The 12,812-nt window shown below is 40.9% G+C and overlaps 1 protein-coding gene across 3 annotated transcripts; it reads left to right on the plus strand.

Moving 5' to 3' along the window:
• Positions 1 to 185: 185 nt before the first annotated feature.
• Positions 186 to 12,710, plus strand: parp14rs1 (poly(ADP-ribose) polymerase family member 14-related sequence 1). Of its 3 annotated transcripts, none has more exons than XM_072397872.1 (17): positions 186 to 360; positions 481 to 584; positions 1,095 to 1,125; positions 1,846 to 2,130; positions 2,232 to 2,453; positions 2,558 to 4,800; positions 7,228 to 7,458; positions 7,647 to 7,868; positions 8,078 to 8,156; positions 8,442 to 8,591; positions 8,840 to 8,902; positions 9,072 to 9,248; positions 9,705 to 9,923; positions 10,060 to 10,668; positions 11,006 to 11,142; positions 11,335 to 11,509; positions 11,983 to 12,710. In XM_072397872.1, exons 1-17 carry the CDS (start codon positions 186 to 188, stop codon positions 12,264 to 12,266), a joined length of 5,406 nt encoding a protein of 1,801 aa, XP_072253973.1. In that variant the 3' UTR covers positions 12,267 to 12,710. The 3 variants fall into 3 exon arrangements, with proteins under 3 accessions (XP_072253973.1, XP_072253975.1, XP_072253974.1); XM_072397874.1 differs by having other exon boundaries at positions 8,445 to 8,591; XM_072397873.1 differs by having other exon boundaries at positions 1,849 to 2,130.
• Positions 12,711 to 12,812: the final 102 nt, after the last annotated feature.

Here is a 12,812-nt window from a genome sequence, read left to right on the forward strand (position 1 = left end):
CTAGCCAAGTTTGAGTTAATGTTCCTTTTGTTTAACTCAAGATAACACGTCCAGCTTTGTAGCAGCACCTCATTCCAACGCCTCAAGGCTGAATACAACAGCAACGTCAATGATAAGTCAGCCTTTCAGTTCCTAAGAAACAAAAGTGAAAGTATTGTGAGACAGACGGGGTTTGGTCGTGAACGATGGCTAACGCGTACTCGTTTACTCTGTTCGTCGAGTTCGAAGAAAACAATATCCCGAGATTAAAAAATAAGTTGGTGAAATACTTTCAAAGTAAGAAATCTAACGGAGGCGACTGTGAGGTGGACTATGAGAGTGGCAGCGGGACAGCGGTGCTGCGCTTCCTCAGAGAAGAAGGTGAGTTTGGCCAAAGTTGTACATGATTTCATGTGAACGTGAACCGAGTAATGACAGTCTGTTCCCCACCAGTACACTTCCTTATCGAGGGTGTTGTAATGCCTGTCCTTTCTCCCATAGACCAAAAAAATGTTTTGGCGAAAAAGGACCACCAGATCATTTTGGAGAAAGGTGTGTTGTTGAAGATGACAGTTCGTTCTCCCCCGGAGAAGAAAACGACGAAGGTGAGTGCACAAGTTCAAGTCGGTAGAAAATCAGGCTAAGCGATTGTGCAGTTTATTGTGCTCCTCAGGTTTTGGATTAACTCTTACTGTGCCTGCATTTTAAACTGAGAACAAATGAAACCTGCTGTCACATCATTCATTTTCAGGATGATTAACTTAATCAACCTTTCCTGTTCTCACATAACATAATTAGTATGTGTTTGCTGGGGACCATTGGACATCTTAGCTTTGAAACTGAGCAGGTCTGTTCAAACCAAGACAGGTTGTTAAAGAACAGCACACCCTCTGCTGCTTGCAGTTTACTGGAAGTCACGTGACTCAGCATAAATCTGAGGCAGTGCTGCCTGCTGTGACATCTGTGTCCTCTTTTTTTCTGCTGTTTGGATATTACAAAGATCGAAACCACTATGCAAATTGAGAATTATTGGGTGTTATTTTCCTGACACAGATCTGATCATTTGCTTGACTTGATTCCTTTTGAAAACTCAGATTTTTTTTAACCCCATACAGGAAGTTCCATCTGATCAAGAAAACAAGACGTGTAAGTACAAAGTGACACCAGCACATTCTCTTTGGTGTGTCAGATGTCCTGGATTGTTACAAATAAAATGTTTTATACACACATTGCACACCTTGGAGATAGTTTATGTTACTTGAAATTACAACAGAATATACATAATAAGAATGTTTTATCCATGATTCCTTGTCCTATTTTTGACAGTAAAAAGAAAATATTTTAAATCCATGTATTTTATTTTCAGTTTTGGTTGTGTCGAAATGTGCTTCTTCTGTTTTCCCTCCATTTGTGTTTTGCTTTATTATAGTATATTTGGGCGGTGTGTTCATTGGCAACATCAGTCACATGATAATAAATGACCACAGCTCATGGATGTCTGACTGCTTCAGCCACATAGAGGAGATGTCTAAATCACTGTGCCTACATGGCGCTATAAAGATGCATTGGGCTTTAAAAAGTTCCATGAACTTTATAGTCTTGTTTTGGACACACTACACATAAAAAAACATATTTCAGCTAAGTATTACTCCAAAACACTGACCAGCAAGAATTCACTGCTGTGTCAGTGTGAAAATCTTGCAAGAGGGAAGCAGGAAGGGCTGCAGAAGGAGTTTTTTATTAAAGTAACCATTACAGATCGTTAAGATGTGTGGTTGACATCGTTGGGGTTGACTGTTCTGTGCTAGAATATCTGTCTTTGCAGAATGACCATTCACTCATTTAGCTCTCACTTCTCATAAACAGCAGATGTTGCAGAGACCAACAAACTGTCAAGTGCTGATGAACAGAACCCTACAGATAAAGTCCAGACGCAAACAACTAGCAGTGATGGTCATGTAGCAGACGAGGAGCTGTGTTCTACCTCAGCTGTTTTAGAGAATATCCCAGAGAATGCAAGCCAGGAGTTCTTGGAGATGTTGGTGGAAAACGTTTTAAAGGATCTGAGCTCTTCGTCGGCATCCCAGAACTTTGTTTTGGAAGTCATTCCTGACATTTCATCAGCTGTTGTGACTTTCCAGAGTGAAAAAGGTACCCAGTTAATCTGTGTGTGTTTTTGTGTGCAACTGAAAGTGAGGTTTTGCTTTTAAAAAGCTTTCACTGAGATGCTTTGCCTTCTTAACATTTCATAGAAAACACTGACTTCATAGCAAGATGCCCTGAGAACAGGATGTTCACTAAGAAGAAATTATCGATCCGACCTCTCGAAGTCACAGAGCAAATAGTTGTTGAAGACATTCAAAATGTTAACGCAGACCTACTTCAGCTCTACTTTGAACGTGAAGGAGATGTGGAACATGTCGCACTTGATGAATCAGAGCAGTCTGCTGTCATTACATTTAAAGACCAGCAAGGTATGTTAGTTCGACTACATTTTGGAAGTTTTTGTTGTGGATGTGGATTATCACCATTCTAATTCTGCAGACAGTGTGACAGTTCATTATTTTCTTTTCCATAGTGGTAAAGAAAGTCGTGAAGAAGAAGCATTACATCAAACGGGAACAAATCAGAGCCTATCCATTCTACAAGTCTTTGGGAGTAGCCCTCTATGGCAAAGACAAACCTTCGCCAAAACTTCCTGCTGCAGTCTCTGAACCCATTGATACTGCTGTCTGGAGATACCTAACTAACAATCAAGACGCAGCGGAGTCCGTCCGTAGTGACTTGGCAAAACATTTCTGCAATGTAAACCTCAAACAGTCTACTGTGCTCTTGAGCCCTATGCCTGCTCTGCTAAAGCAAAAGGATGCCAAAGTCATCATCAAAGAGTGGGCAAACACTGTAAAGTCAGCTTTTGCACAATTTTTGTCAAAATTCAAACCCTTGAAGTTCAAGCTAGAGTCAGAGCTATGGGATGAGTCTGAAAGGGAAATCAAACAGGCGGTACTGAATGAAGACGTGGTTATAGTGCCTGATAAAGCCAGTGGTGTCTTATCTGTGGTCGGCCGAGAGAATGATGTCAACAGATTAGACAAACCTCTTTCTGAAGTGCTTAGCAAGATTGAGCAAAAGCTTCAGAGGGAGAAACTGAGTAAAACCCAAGAGATCACAGTGTCACCATCAATTTTCCACATCTTGTCTCAAGATGGTCTTCAAGATAAAATTCTCCAACTATGCCCAGAACTCAGAACGTCATACGACAAAGTCACTGCCGTTTTTAAAGTAACTGGATTTGTGGATGAGATTATCGCAGCAAGCCAAGTTCTACATGATGCAATGAACGCATTGAAACGGCAGAATTTAGAAGTGGATAAGTTTGTTTTTGACTTGTTGAAGCATGAACAGCAGGAGGAGCTCACAGACGCCCTCCTCACGTCTTCTGGCATAAATGCAGCATTAGAGATCAGTGTACACAGGCTGCAGCTCGCTGCTGTTTATGACAAAGACCTGATTGAAGCTCAGGACCGTCTGAGTAAGCTGCTGGTATCCCAGCACATTAATGTTGAAGACAGAGGTGTTCTGGAAGAGCCAGAGTGGCAGCACTTGGTCAGTCAGTTGGAGAAGGCCCATAGTGAGTCATGCAGAAAAATTCGGATCTGCACCACTCCTCAACAAGTCGTGGTGTCCGGTCACAGGGATAGTGTCTTAAAAGTTAGCAGTGAACTGGATGACTTTTTAACACAGAATGCTCACATTGAAGAAACCGTTGCTGCTCAGGCAAATGTCATCATTGAATACCTTAAAAGTCTCAACACATCTTGGTTGAAGCAACTGAAAGGCAAGGTGGAGGTGTCTTTCAGAAAGGAAGTCATCCTCCTTAGTGGATCTAGAGCTGCTGTGAAAGAATGCAAGACCTTGGTTGAAAACTCGGTCTCTTCTGTGTTCTTTGAAACTTTAAAACTCTTCAAGCCTGGAGTGAAGAAGTTCTTCCTGCACCAAGAAACCATGTATGTGAACTCACTTAAGAATGAAACTGGTTGCCTGGTCCAGTTGGTTGACTGTGTTGGTGGTGGACAAGATGATTTGGGCTTTGGACAAGTGCAAAAACCTGTATACCAAGTTCAGACATCTGATGGAGTGGAAGTAGCAGTTTGCAAGGCGGATATGTGCAGTTACCCCGTAGATGCAGTTGTCAATGCTTCTACTTCAAACTTGAAACATGATGCAGGCCTTGCAAGAGCACTTTTGAAAGCTGCTGGCCCTCAGTTGCAGGATGAATGTGACAAAGTGATCTGTTCAAGAGGAAATCTCAAACCTGGAGACTGTGTTGTAACTGGAGCCGGCGGGCAGCTTTGTTGCAAGACAGTCATCCATTCAGTTGGACCAACGTTTGATTCATTGAAACCCAAGAAGAGTCAGGCCCAGCTGAAAAGAGCTGTCAAACAAAGCTTGGAACATGCTGAAGAGTATGACTGCATTTCTGTGGCTCTTCCTGCCATCAGCAGAAATCAAGGTTTTCCCCTCAATCTGTGTGCCACCACCGTGGTCCAAGCAGTGAAGGAGTACTGTGATGAGAAGTGTGACACCTTGAAGATGATCCATTTGGTGGACAATGATGACAGTGTTGTTAAGGTTATGGAGGCTGCTGTCAGGCAGGAGTTTGGAAATCATGGTGTTAACCCTTCTCAGCAGTCTCCTCCTCCCAAAGTTAGCAAGTCTCCTCTGGTAAAGCATGTCGCATCTAAACCCTGCTTATGTTGTGTGCAGACCAAGGAGGGCTTGGACATTATTCTTACAAAAGGAAATATTGAGGCTGCCAAGGTAATTTCCATTTTACTTCACTTGATTAAGAGCAAATCATTTGAGTCTGAAATAAAAATATCACACTGGAAATACATGCTGCTACACATTTTTGCTACTACATTGTTAATTACAGATTGGTGGGAATAACCATGTGATAGCACTTTTGCTCCTAACTGCCTTTAACGTGCTGCTGGCGGATGCGCTGCAGTTAATCAGCGTAGTTGACATGTATTCATGTTTAAAGTTTATATTCGAGCCAGTCATCCACACAAATACAAGTTTAATGTTGGAAGGAGTAAATGTTTGTTTCTTTACAGCTAAGATCACCTGCTAGCTCCATATCTTTGACCGTCATCAGAAATTCACGACTATTGTGTAACAGATGGGTCTGAACATTAATTTCCTTTAAAAAAAGGACAGATAGTTCAAAGAGCTGAGCAAAGCAAAAGCAGCAATAGGCAATTTATTGAACGGACATTGAACAGTTTTAACTGTCCCCATTATCGTCTGATGTGAGTGGCTGAGATGCGGATGCAATATAAGGAATCACTTCCAAATAACCTTCCCCGGTCCCTTAACCTGCATTAGAGATCGAAAACCGTCATGTTTCCTTGACTGCAGATGCATGTTGCAGCCATGCCCTTGGTCTGTATCATCTGTAACTAGTTGTAAATAATTTCTAACAGATTCTCATACTAAACATGAGAAATCTGAAATCAAATTCAATTACTCTGGCCAGAGCTACTATAGTGAACAATTAATTACAGCTTTGTGCCATCAGATAAATTAACAACATTTATTTAGTATTTTAGCTACTGTGAGCTCCCCCAAAATGTTGTATTTCATACCAGTTAGTTGCTTGATAATGTGTGAATTGGCAAACTGAACTTTGATAAAGAAGGAAGTCACTTTATCTAAACTCACCGAGATCAGACGCACACTTATGCAGGCTGGATAGACTCCATTTCACAAACAGAGTCACAGACAGCGTTTATCTTGTATTCTTTTTCTTTAAGTGGTTGTTATTGTTCACAAGGTTGGGTTTTGGCACTGAGGTAATCAGAAATTGTGTTAGTAACCAAATTTACCACCAGTGGTAACCAGTAACTATTATTAATATTACAGCTCACGGCTTGTGGACGGGTCTATCACGTCAGACAGCGACAGTCCCCAACATGCGTTGTTATGACATAGATCATGATGACTGGTCCCTGGACGCACGCGGGCGCTCACGCACACACTGAGTTTCACTCCCTCCTTGTGTTTTATAAGATATATGAAAATGATTTGAGAAAAAAAGGTGTTCTAAAATACTCCTAGGTAGGGGGGGGGGGGGGGGGGGGTGATATGGCAAAAATATCATATCGATTTTTTAAAAAATAAAATCACGATTTCGATTTGATCACAATCTTAAATTGAAAAGTGAAAAACAGACAGTGTTGCAGAAGTATTTTGGGCTGGGCAGCTCGTACCGCGGCTCAACTACTTGAAGCAGGCGTTCTAACCCCTCCTTTTCTACCTTCTTGAACGGTACCAATACTTTACAAGATAAAAGGTAGCTGCTTCTGTTACCTCTTTCTATCACTTGCTTGACTTGTCATACGGAGTGCCTTTGTCAAACGCCTGTGTTAATGTTGTCTGTTTTGGTCTTAGCTAGCTGCTGCCTCCGCCTGCGGTGCCGGTGCCGCCGGGCCCCTCGCTGTTTGGCTCTCAGCATTCTGTTTGGGATGCTTCCTCTTCAAGTGATTGAACAGGTTCTTCGTGTTGCCACCTGCCGTGCGAATCTGTGCAAACTTTGCAAATCACATTTGCTTGCGCTTGATCAGTTGCAGAAAATCCAAACCAATTCCATATAATGGAGGTGGAATTTTTTTAGCGACCAACTCCTCCGTTTGGCTTTCAGCCATGGCTCTCCATGCAGCTACTGTTACACACAAACAAGGAGGCGGGTAAGAAAGCGCGTCACTGCCCGTAATTCGCTCTGATTGGTCGGTCAGGATAATGACGTAATACATCTGGTGCATCAGCATAGAACTGCAATTTATAGAATGTGCCCGAGACGATCCAACGATCTCTGCAGTTTGACAGATCGTTACGGATCGTCTTCACGTTGCAATCCTTCACGATTTAATATCGTCATATCGCCCACCCCTACTCCTAGGGTCTCCAAAATTTGGTCACAATGTGACAAAAGTAGACACAGTCTGGAGTCTGTAGGACAAAATACCCCAAAACATTGTTAAGTTAATTTTATCCTGGTAACACTAGCCAGCTCAGGATTGGGGATAAGCTAGTGTGCATGTTCAGCTGTAACAGAGGGGATGGACTGTGTGCCAAGACTAGATGAATACATGGGGCTTGACAGACTCCTACAGCACTGATTCTTAACATATCTTCTACTTTAAAATATGTTGTATAATGATATATCTGTTACCACATTTTCAGACGGAGGTAATAGTAAACACCGTCGCTGAAGACCTTGTGCTGAACAAAGGGGCAGTTTCAAATGCCATCTTGGTTGCAGCTGGACCCAAGCTTCAGAAGCTAGTAGATGGCCAGAATGCCAGCGGAACACCAGGAGAGGTCATTGTTACTGATGGCTGCAAGCTGAAGAGTAAACAAGTATTTCATGTAATTGCTCCGAGCTGGAACAACAGCCAAGGCACAGCTGAAAAGGTAAAGTATGACATCATGTATATGTATGTATGTGTTAGATAACCAGGTCTATGGTACAGTTCTCTGTAAAACATCTACATTTCTATACTTATATTATAGATATTATACATGAATAATAGCTTTCAACTTATTTACTTTTATCTTTCAAAAAGGCTTCATTTGGATATTATTTATCCTTTGTTTTTCAGACATTAAGTGGAATCTTCAAGGATTGCCTTGGATTGGCAGAAGACAATCATTTGGCCTCCATATCCTTCCCGGCCGTTGGCACTGGAAACCTGGGCTTTCCAAAAGACCTTGTAGCTTCCTTGATGTTGGATAAAATCTTCGAGTTTAGCAGCCAAAGACAACCCAAGCACCTGAAGAGGGTTGAGATTGTCCTTTACCCTGGAGATGTTCAGACTATTCAGGTGATCAAAGAAAACAGCCTCTGGAGTGTTTTCATGTTCAAATAGCTAAGAACCAAACATACTACTAAATACATGATGTCTGTTGTTGCTAAGAGGTTTGGATGTTAAAAAAAAACAACACGATGCAGTCAACTGATCTGTAATGTGTGCTTAGGAGTAAAATTTATTAAAGTTGTATTTTTAAGATGTCTGTCAAATTTTGTTTCCAGGAATTTAGCGATGAATTTAAGAGGAAGCTCCCCAGTGCCTCAGGTGGTTTGTTGCCCACAGCTTCATCACAGAGTACAGGTAGGCAACACCGTATTAAGTTATTCGCAGTAACAATGTGATACTATTCTGTCATTAGTCAGTTAATAAGTCTATTGTACCATTAAGGAAGTATTTCAGTGTATTTACACACTTAGCAGGGGAAATATTGAGTTAGCTTTAAAATGCTTACCATATTTATTGCTGGTAAAACTAAATGTTATTGTATTATTTTCAATCAGCTACAACATCTCAAGAGTATCTTTTTCAATGTGTTTCGCAACAGGAGTTTTTCACTTTTCATTCTTTATTTATGTCCTTTGTCAGCAGGCCCCTTCTCCAAAGTTGTCTCCACTTCAGGAATGCATGAGACTAAAATGGGAAATGTGACTGTGCAGGTATTAACAGGAGACATAACCAAGGAGACCACTGATATCATTGTCAACTCTTCAAATGAGACATTTACGCTCAAGTCAGGTAAATAATAGCAAAGCTTAAATATTTATGTGATGCAACAGTTATAATCAAGAATATGAAAACATTTCAAATTAACAGATAGTTGGTGATAAAACATTGATCAACATTGATCGTAAATATCAATGTAATGCTTTTGATGACAGTATCACTTAACAGTTTTGAATAGTTAATATCTTAGACATAATTCACAGTATCAGGACCTATAGTTTTTAATTAAATGAATAGTTGTTTTATTTCTCCCTCGTCAGGAGTGTCCAAGGCTATTCTGGAAGCAGCTGGTCAAGCTGTTGAACAAGAGTGTCGAAACCTTGGTAGGAAAACTCATTTTATGACTCTGTTATCCAAAGATGATCCTAATCTTAGTGCTACAATATTCATAGTTGACACGAGATGATAATTAACCCAGGTCTGTCGTCATTGTACAAGATTGTCCAGAATGGAAGAGTTTCAAGCATTCAGGTCCTCTCTCCACACCTGTAGGAGCTGAACCCAACCCGGGCATGATAATGACAAAACCGGGTAACCTACAGTGTAAGAAGATCCTCCACCTGGTCGGACAGACTGACCCAGGAAAAATCAACAAGGCTGTGAAGAATGCGCTCCAAATGTGTTCCAGTAACTCCCACACTTCAGTCTCATTTCCTGCCATTGGCACAGGTGAGACTTACTAACAGGAATTTGTTAATAAGCAACATATGCTCCACTTTGCTCATCAGAGGGTACTGCTTGCATGGACAAAGCTTTGAAGTCCATCTTCTTGCAATTTTAATGTTTAGATTGCAAGAAGTGTGGATTTGACTTGATGTTGATTGGAGAGTGACCAGTGCTCAGGACGGGAGGTGGGACCGCTGTTGGTTTCCTTACCCAGGAGATAGTTTTTGATTTAATGGGATTATGATTACAATGAATTGGACTGTATCATTGAAGTGCCTTGAGATGACATTTGTTGTGATTTGGCGCTATAGAAATAAAACTGACTTAAATTGAGAGTTTTCTCTTCGCACATTATCAGTTCAACCTCCAGTTGATGGGATATTTATGAATTATATTGATAGTTTCAGTTCAGCTCTCTTGTATGATTCTTTAGTGACTAAACATCTTTTATCTTTTTAGGTCAAGGACAAGCACAGGCAAAACTGGTGTCAGATTCCATGTTGGACGCAGTGATTGATGTGCTGAGTCAAAACACTTCCTCTACTCTGACAACAATCCGGATTGTCATTTTCCAGCAACAGATGCTAAACGACTTCTACAACAGCATGCAACAAAGGGAATGCAGTGACCAGAGGGATAAAGCAGGGTTCTGGACAAACATTAGCTCCAAAATCAAATGTAAATGTGCAGTATCTATGGATACACACACACAGACCGTACATATATGTGTGTGTGCGTGTTTATACACAGACCTTTATCAGTTATCAGTTGTAAAGTGAAATTCTAATGTAGGTCTTGCACTTTGTTCTTTCAGCATTTTTTGTTGGTGAAAGTACAGAAAAACAGGAAGAAGAATTTACCATTATCCCTGCCAAGGTGGACCCTACATGCTTCCACATCTGCAGTGGCGCCCAGGCTAATGTAGATTCAGCCAAGAAGTGGATAACTGACCTGATATCCAATGAACAAAACAGAGTTGTCATTACAGACAACGCAATCTTTAATCTCTCTTCTGCAGACCGCCAGCACATATCTGATATCCAGAAGAACATGGCGGTGAACCTATGGACTGAGATCAAGAACGAAAATGCCTCAATCATCATTGAAGGGGTCAGCAGGGATGTGCTCAAAGCCAACCGTGAGATTGATGATGTGCTGAGGAAGGTGAGGGATGAGCAGGAGCTGAAGAAGAAATTGGAGCTGGCAGGCACAGTGGCAGACTGGCAGTATCGGCAGAACGGGTCTCCATTTAAGAGTTTTGACGGAATGACCAACTACCAGCTGGAGCGAGCGCTGGAGAAAGCTCAACCAAGTATTAAGATTACAGTACAGGGCAATGACTACACTGTGGACATGTCAAAGGGACTAGCCACGGACAGCAAAGGACAGAGCCTACATATGAGGCGAATTGACAAACTAAAAGGTATTTCACACATAGATTTTTAAATCCAAGTTTAAAACATTTATTTTCTCACATGTCTATGCATGAAATCTGCACAGTATCTTTTAACTTATCTAAACTGTGCTTGTTTTAATCATTTTCTTTGTTTCTCTTTATGTTTTTATGTCTTTTAATGCTTCTTCCACTCCCCCTGCAATGCTTTTAGTATATGTAAAGTACTTTGAATTGTTTTGTACATGAAAGGTGCTATACAAATAAACTTGACTTGACGTAGATGGGGATTTGACCAGAGATTTTGCAAGCCAAAAATATGATGCCATAACTGTTAATGCCAACAATCTGGTTGTTTCATTACTAGGTGGAGATGTTCCCGATACCTGGGATTTCTTGCCACCTAACTCCACCTGTCTGGCTGTCACGGTCCAGGCTGGGACACCAGAGTACACTGAAGTACAAAATCTATTCAAGGCCACATGCACTAAAACGATTACCAAGGTAACATAATATTTTAGCTATCACATAGTATAGACTGATTTTGTCGTGCTTGCTGACAGTGCTTGCCTGGTCAGCTTTGTAATATATATATTTTTTTTAACTATTTGAAGTACATTTCACAGATAAAGGTGTATAAGTAATGATCATGAACCCAAAGCAGAATGCACAAAGATGTATTTCTCACAATCTTAGATTGAGAGGATCCAGAACCCTGGAATGTGGAGAAGTCTTCAGATCAAGAAAAATGAGTTGGAGATGAGGAATGGCCACCAGAACAATGAGAAGCGCCTCTTCCATGGCACCTGCGAAAGAACTGTGCCTGTCATTAATGAGCGCGGCTTCAACAGGAGTTACGCTGGAAAGAATGGTGAGATGTTTGGGATGTTGCTGTGAAGGTGTTGATAGTGAGAGCTGGCAGGAAACGCTGGGGAAATCAGAGGGAGAGATACAGACTCTAGTTTGATTTGAGTCTTTGAAGCCACATCACATATGGTTTTAAATCAGTTTTGGTCGTATAATATAACTGCTTACTGAGAGTTTTGAAAGTCGTCCTGACGGCCCCATTCTAAATAAGTGGCTGTAGGCCTACTCTCAGAGGGAATATTCTTACTTTATTATACTTTTACTGTTGATGACAACCAGATTTGTGGTCCAAACAGTTCTAAGAATCACATTAATTTGTTTAGCTGATCTTGATATTTACAGTATGGTTAGATCTTACTATTTGATTTTTGATTATCATTTTTGAAAAGGAAGTAGGTGATGAATGAATAAATGATGAAAATCTTTGGTGACTGTCACATGTCAACTGATTAAATCTCAGTGTTGTTCTATTTTCAGCTACTTGTTATGGCAGAGGCTCATATTTTGCTGTCAATGCCAGTTACTCTGCCAGTGACACATACTCCAAGCCCAACCAAAGTGGGGATAAATTCATGTACCTCTGCCGTGTGCTGACGGGGGACTTCACCGTCGGACAATCAAACATGATTGCGCCTCCGACCAAGGGGAGCAACTCCAATGAAATATACGACAGCGTTGTGGATCAAATTGGCACACCAAGCATGTTTGTGATCTTCCATGACACCCAGGCCTATCCAGAATACCTGATTACATTCAAGTGACACAGCCATGTGCTGTGTAACAAAAGATAAGCTGGCAGTGATTTACTCTTTTTGCTATTGCCAGATAATCAATGTGCATGCATGTAAAGTCAGTAGTCTTTAAACTTTTCAACTTGCACAAGGGTCAGTTATTAGTAGCCAGACCCATGTAGTGCCTTGAAAATGAAACAGTAGAATGATGACATCATTTTGATTATGTGAGCAGAAATCAGTGATTGGAAAGAAAACAGAAGGACGAATTGTTGCCTTTGCTCTCAATAATAGAGCTGAACATGAATGTTTATGACTCCAGAGAGTTACCTGCTCCGTTCCAAAAAAATCATGTGCTCATAGGAACATTTCTGTGTATTAGATTTGATCAACAATCATTTCTAGATTTGAAAGTACAACTGACTGCTGTTCCTGTAACAGAAAAAAGCCTTGGAAATAAACTTACAAACTGAAGTATTGACTGGTTTATTTACATCAAATGACGCACACCAGCTCAACTTTTTGTTATAGAGCAACATGTGCAGTAAAGTTCACTTCTTGCTTTACATTCCAATT

This window comes from Leuresthes tenuis, unplaced genomic scaffold (assembly GCF_036924035.1).
Source record: "Leuresthes tenuis unplaced genomic scaffold, fLeuTen1.0.hap1 SCAF_12, whole genome shotgun sequence".
NCBI lineage: Eukaryota > Metazoa > Chordata > Actinopteri > Atheriniformes > Atherinopsidae > Leuresthes > Leuresthes tenuis.

What these genes read in the sequence shown, in the direction of transcription:
- parp14rs1 (XM_072397872.1), top strand. Translation starts at nt 186, where the DNA reads ATGGCTAACGCGTACTCGTTTACTCTGTTCGTCGAGTTCGAAGAAAAC. An exon ending in GACTTTCCAGAGTGAAAAAG is followed by an intron (nt 2,131 to 2,231) that starts GTACCCAGTTAA and finishes AACATTTCATAG; the next exon opens with AAAACACTGACTTCATAGCA. An exon ending in GAAATATTGAGGCTGCCAAG is followed by an intron (nt 4,801 to 7,227) that starts GTAATTTCCATT and finishes CCACATTTTCAG; the next exon opens with ACGGAGGTAATAGTAAACAC.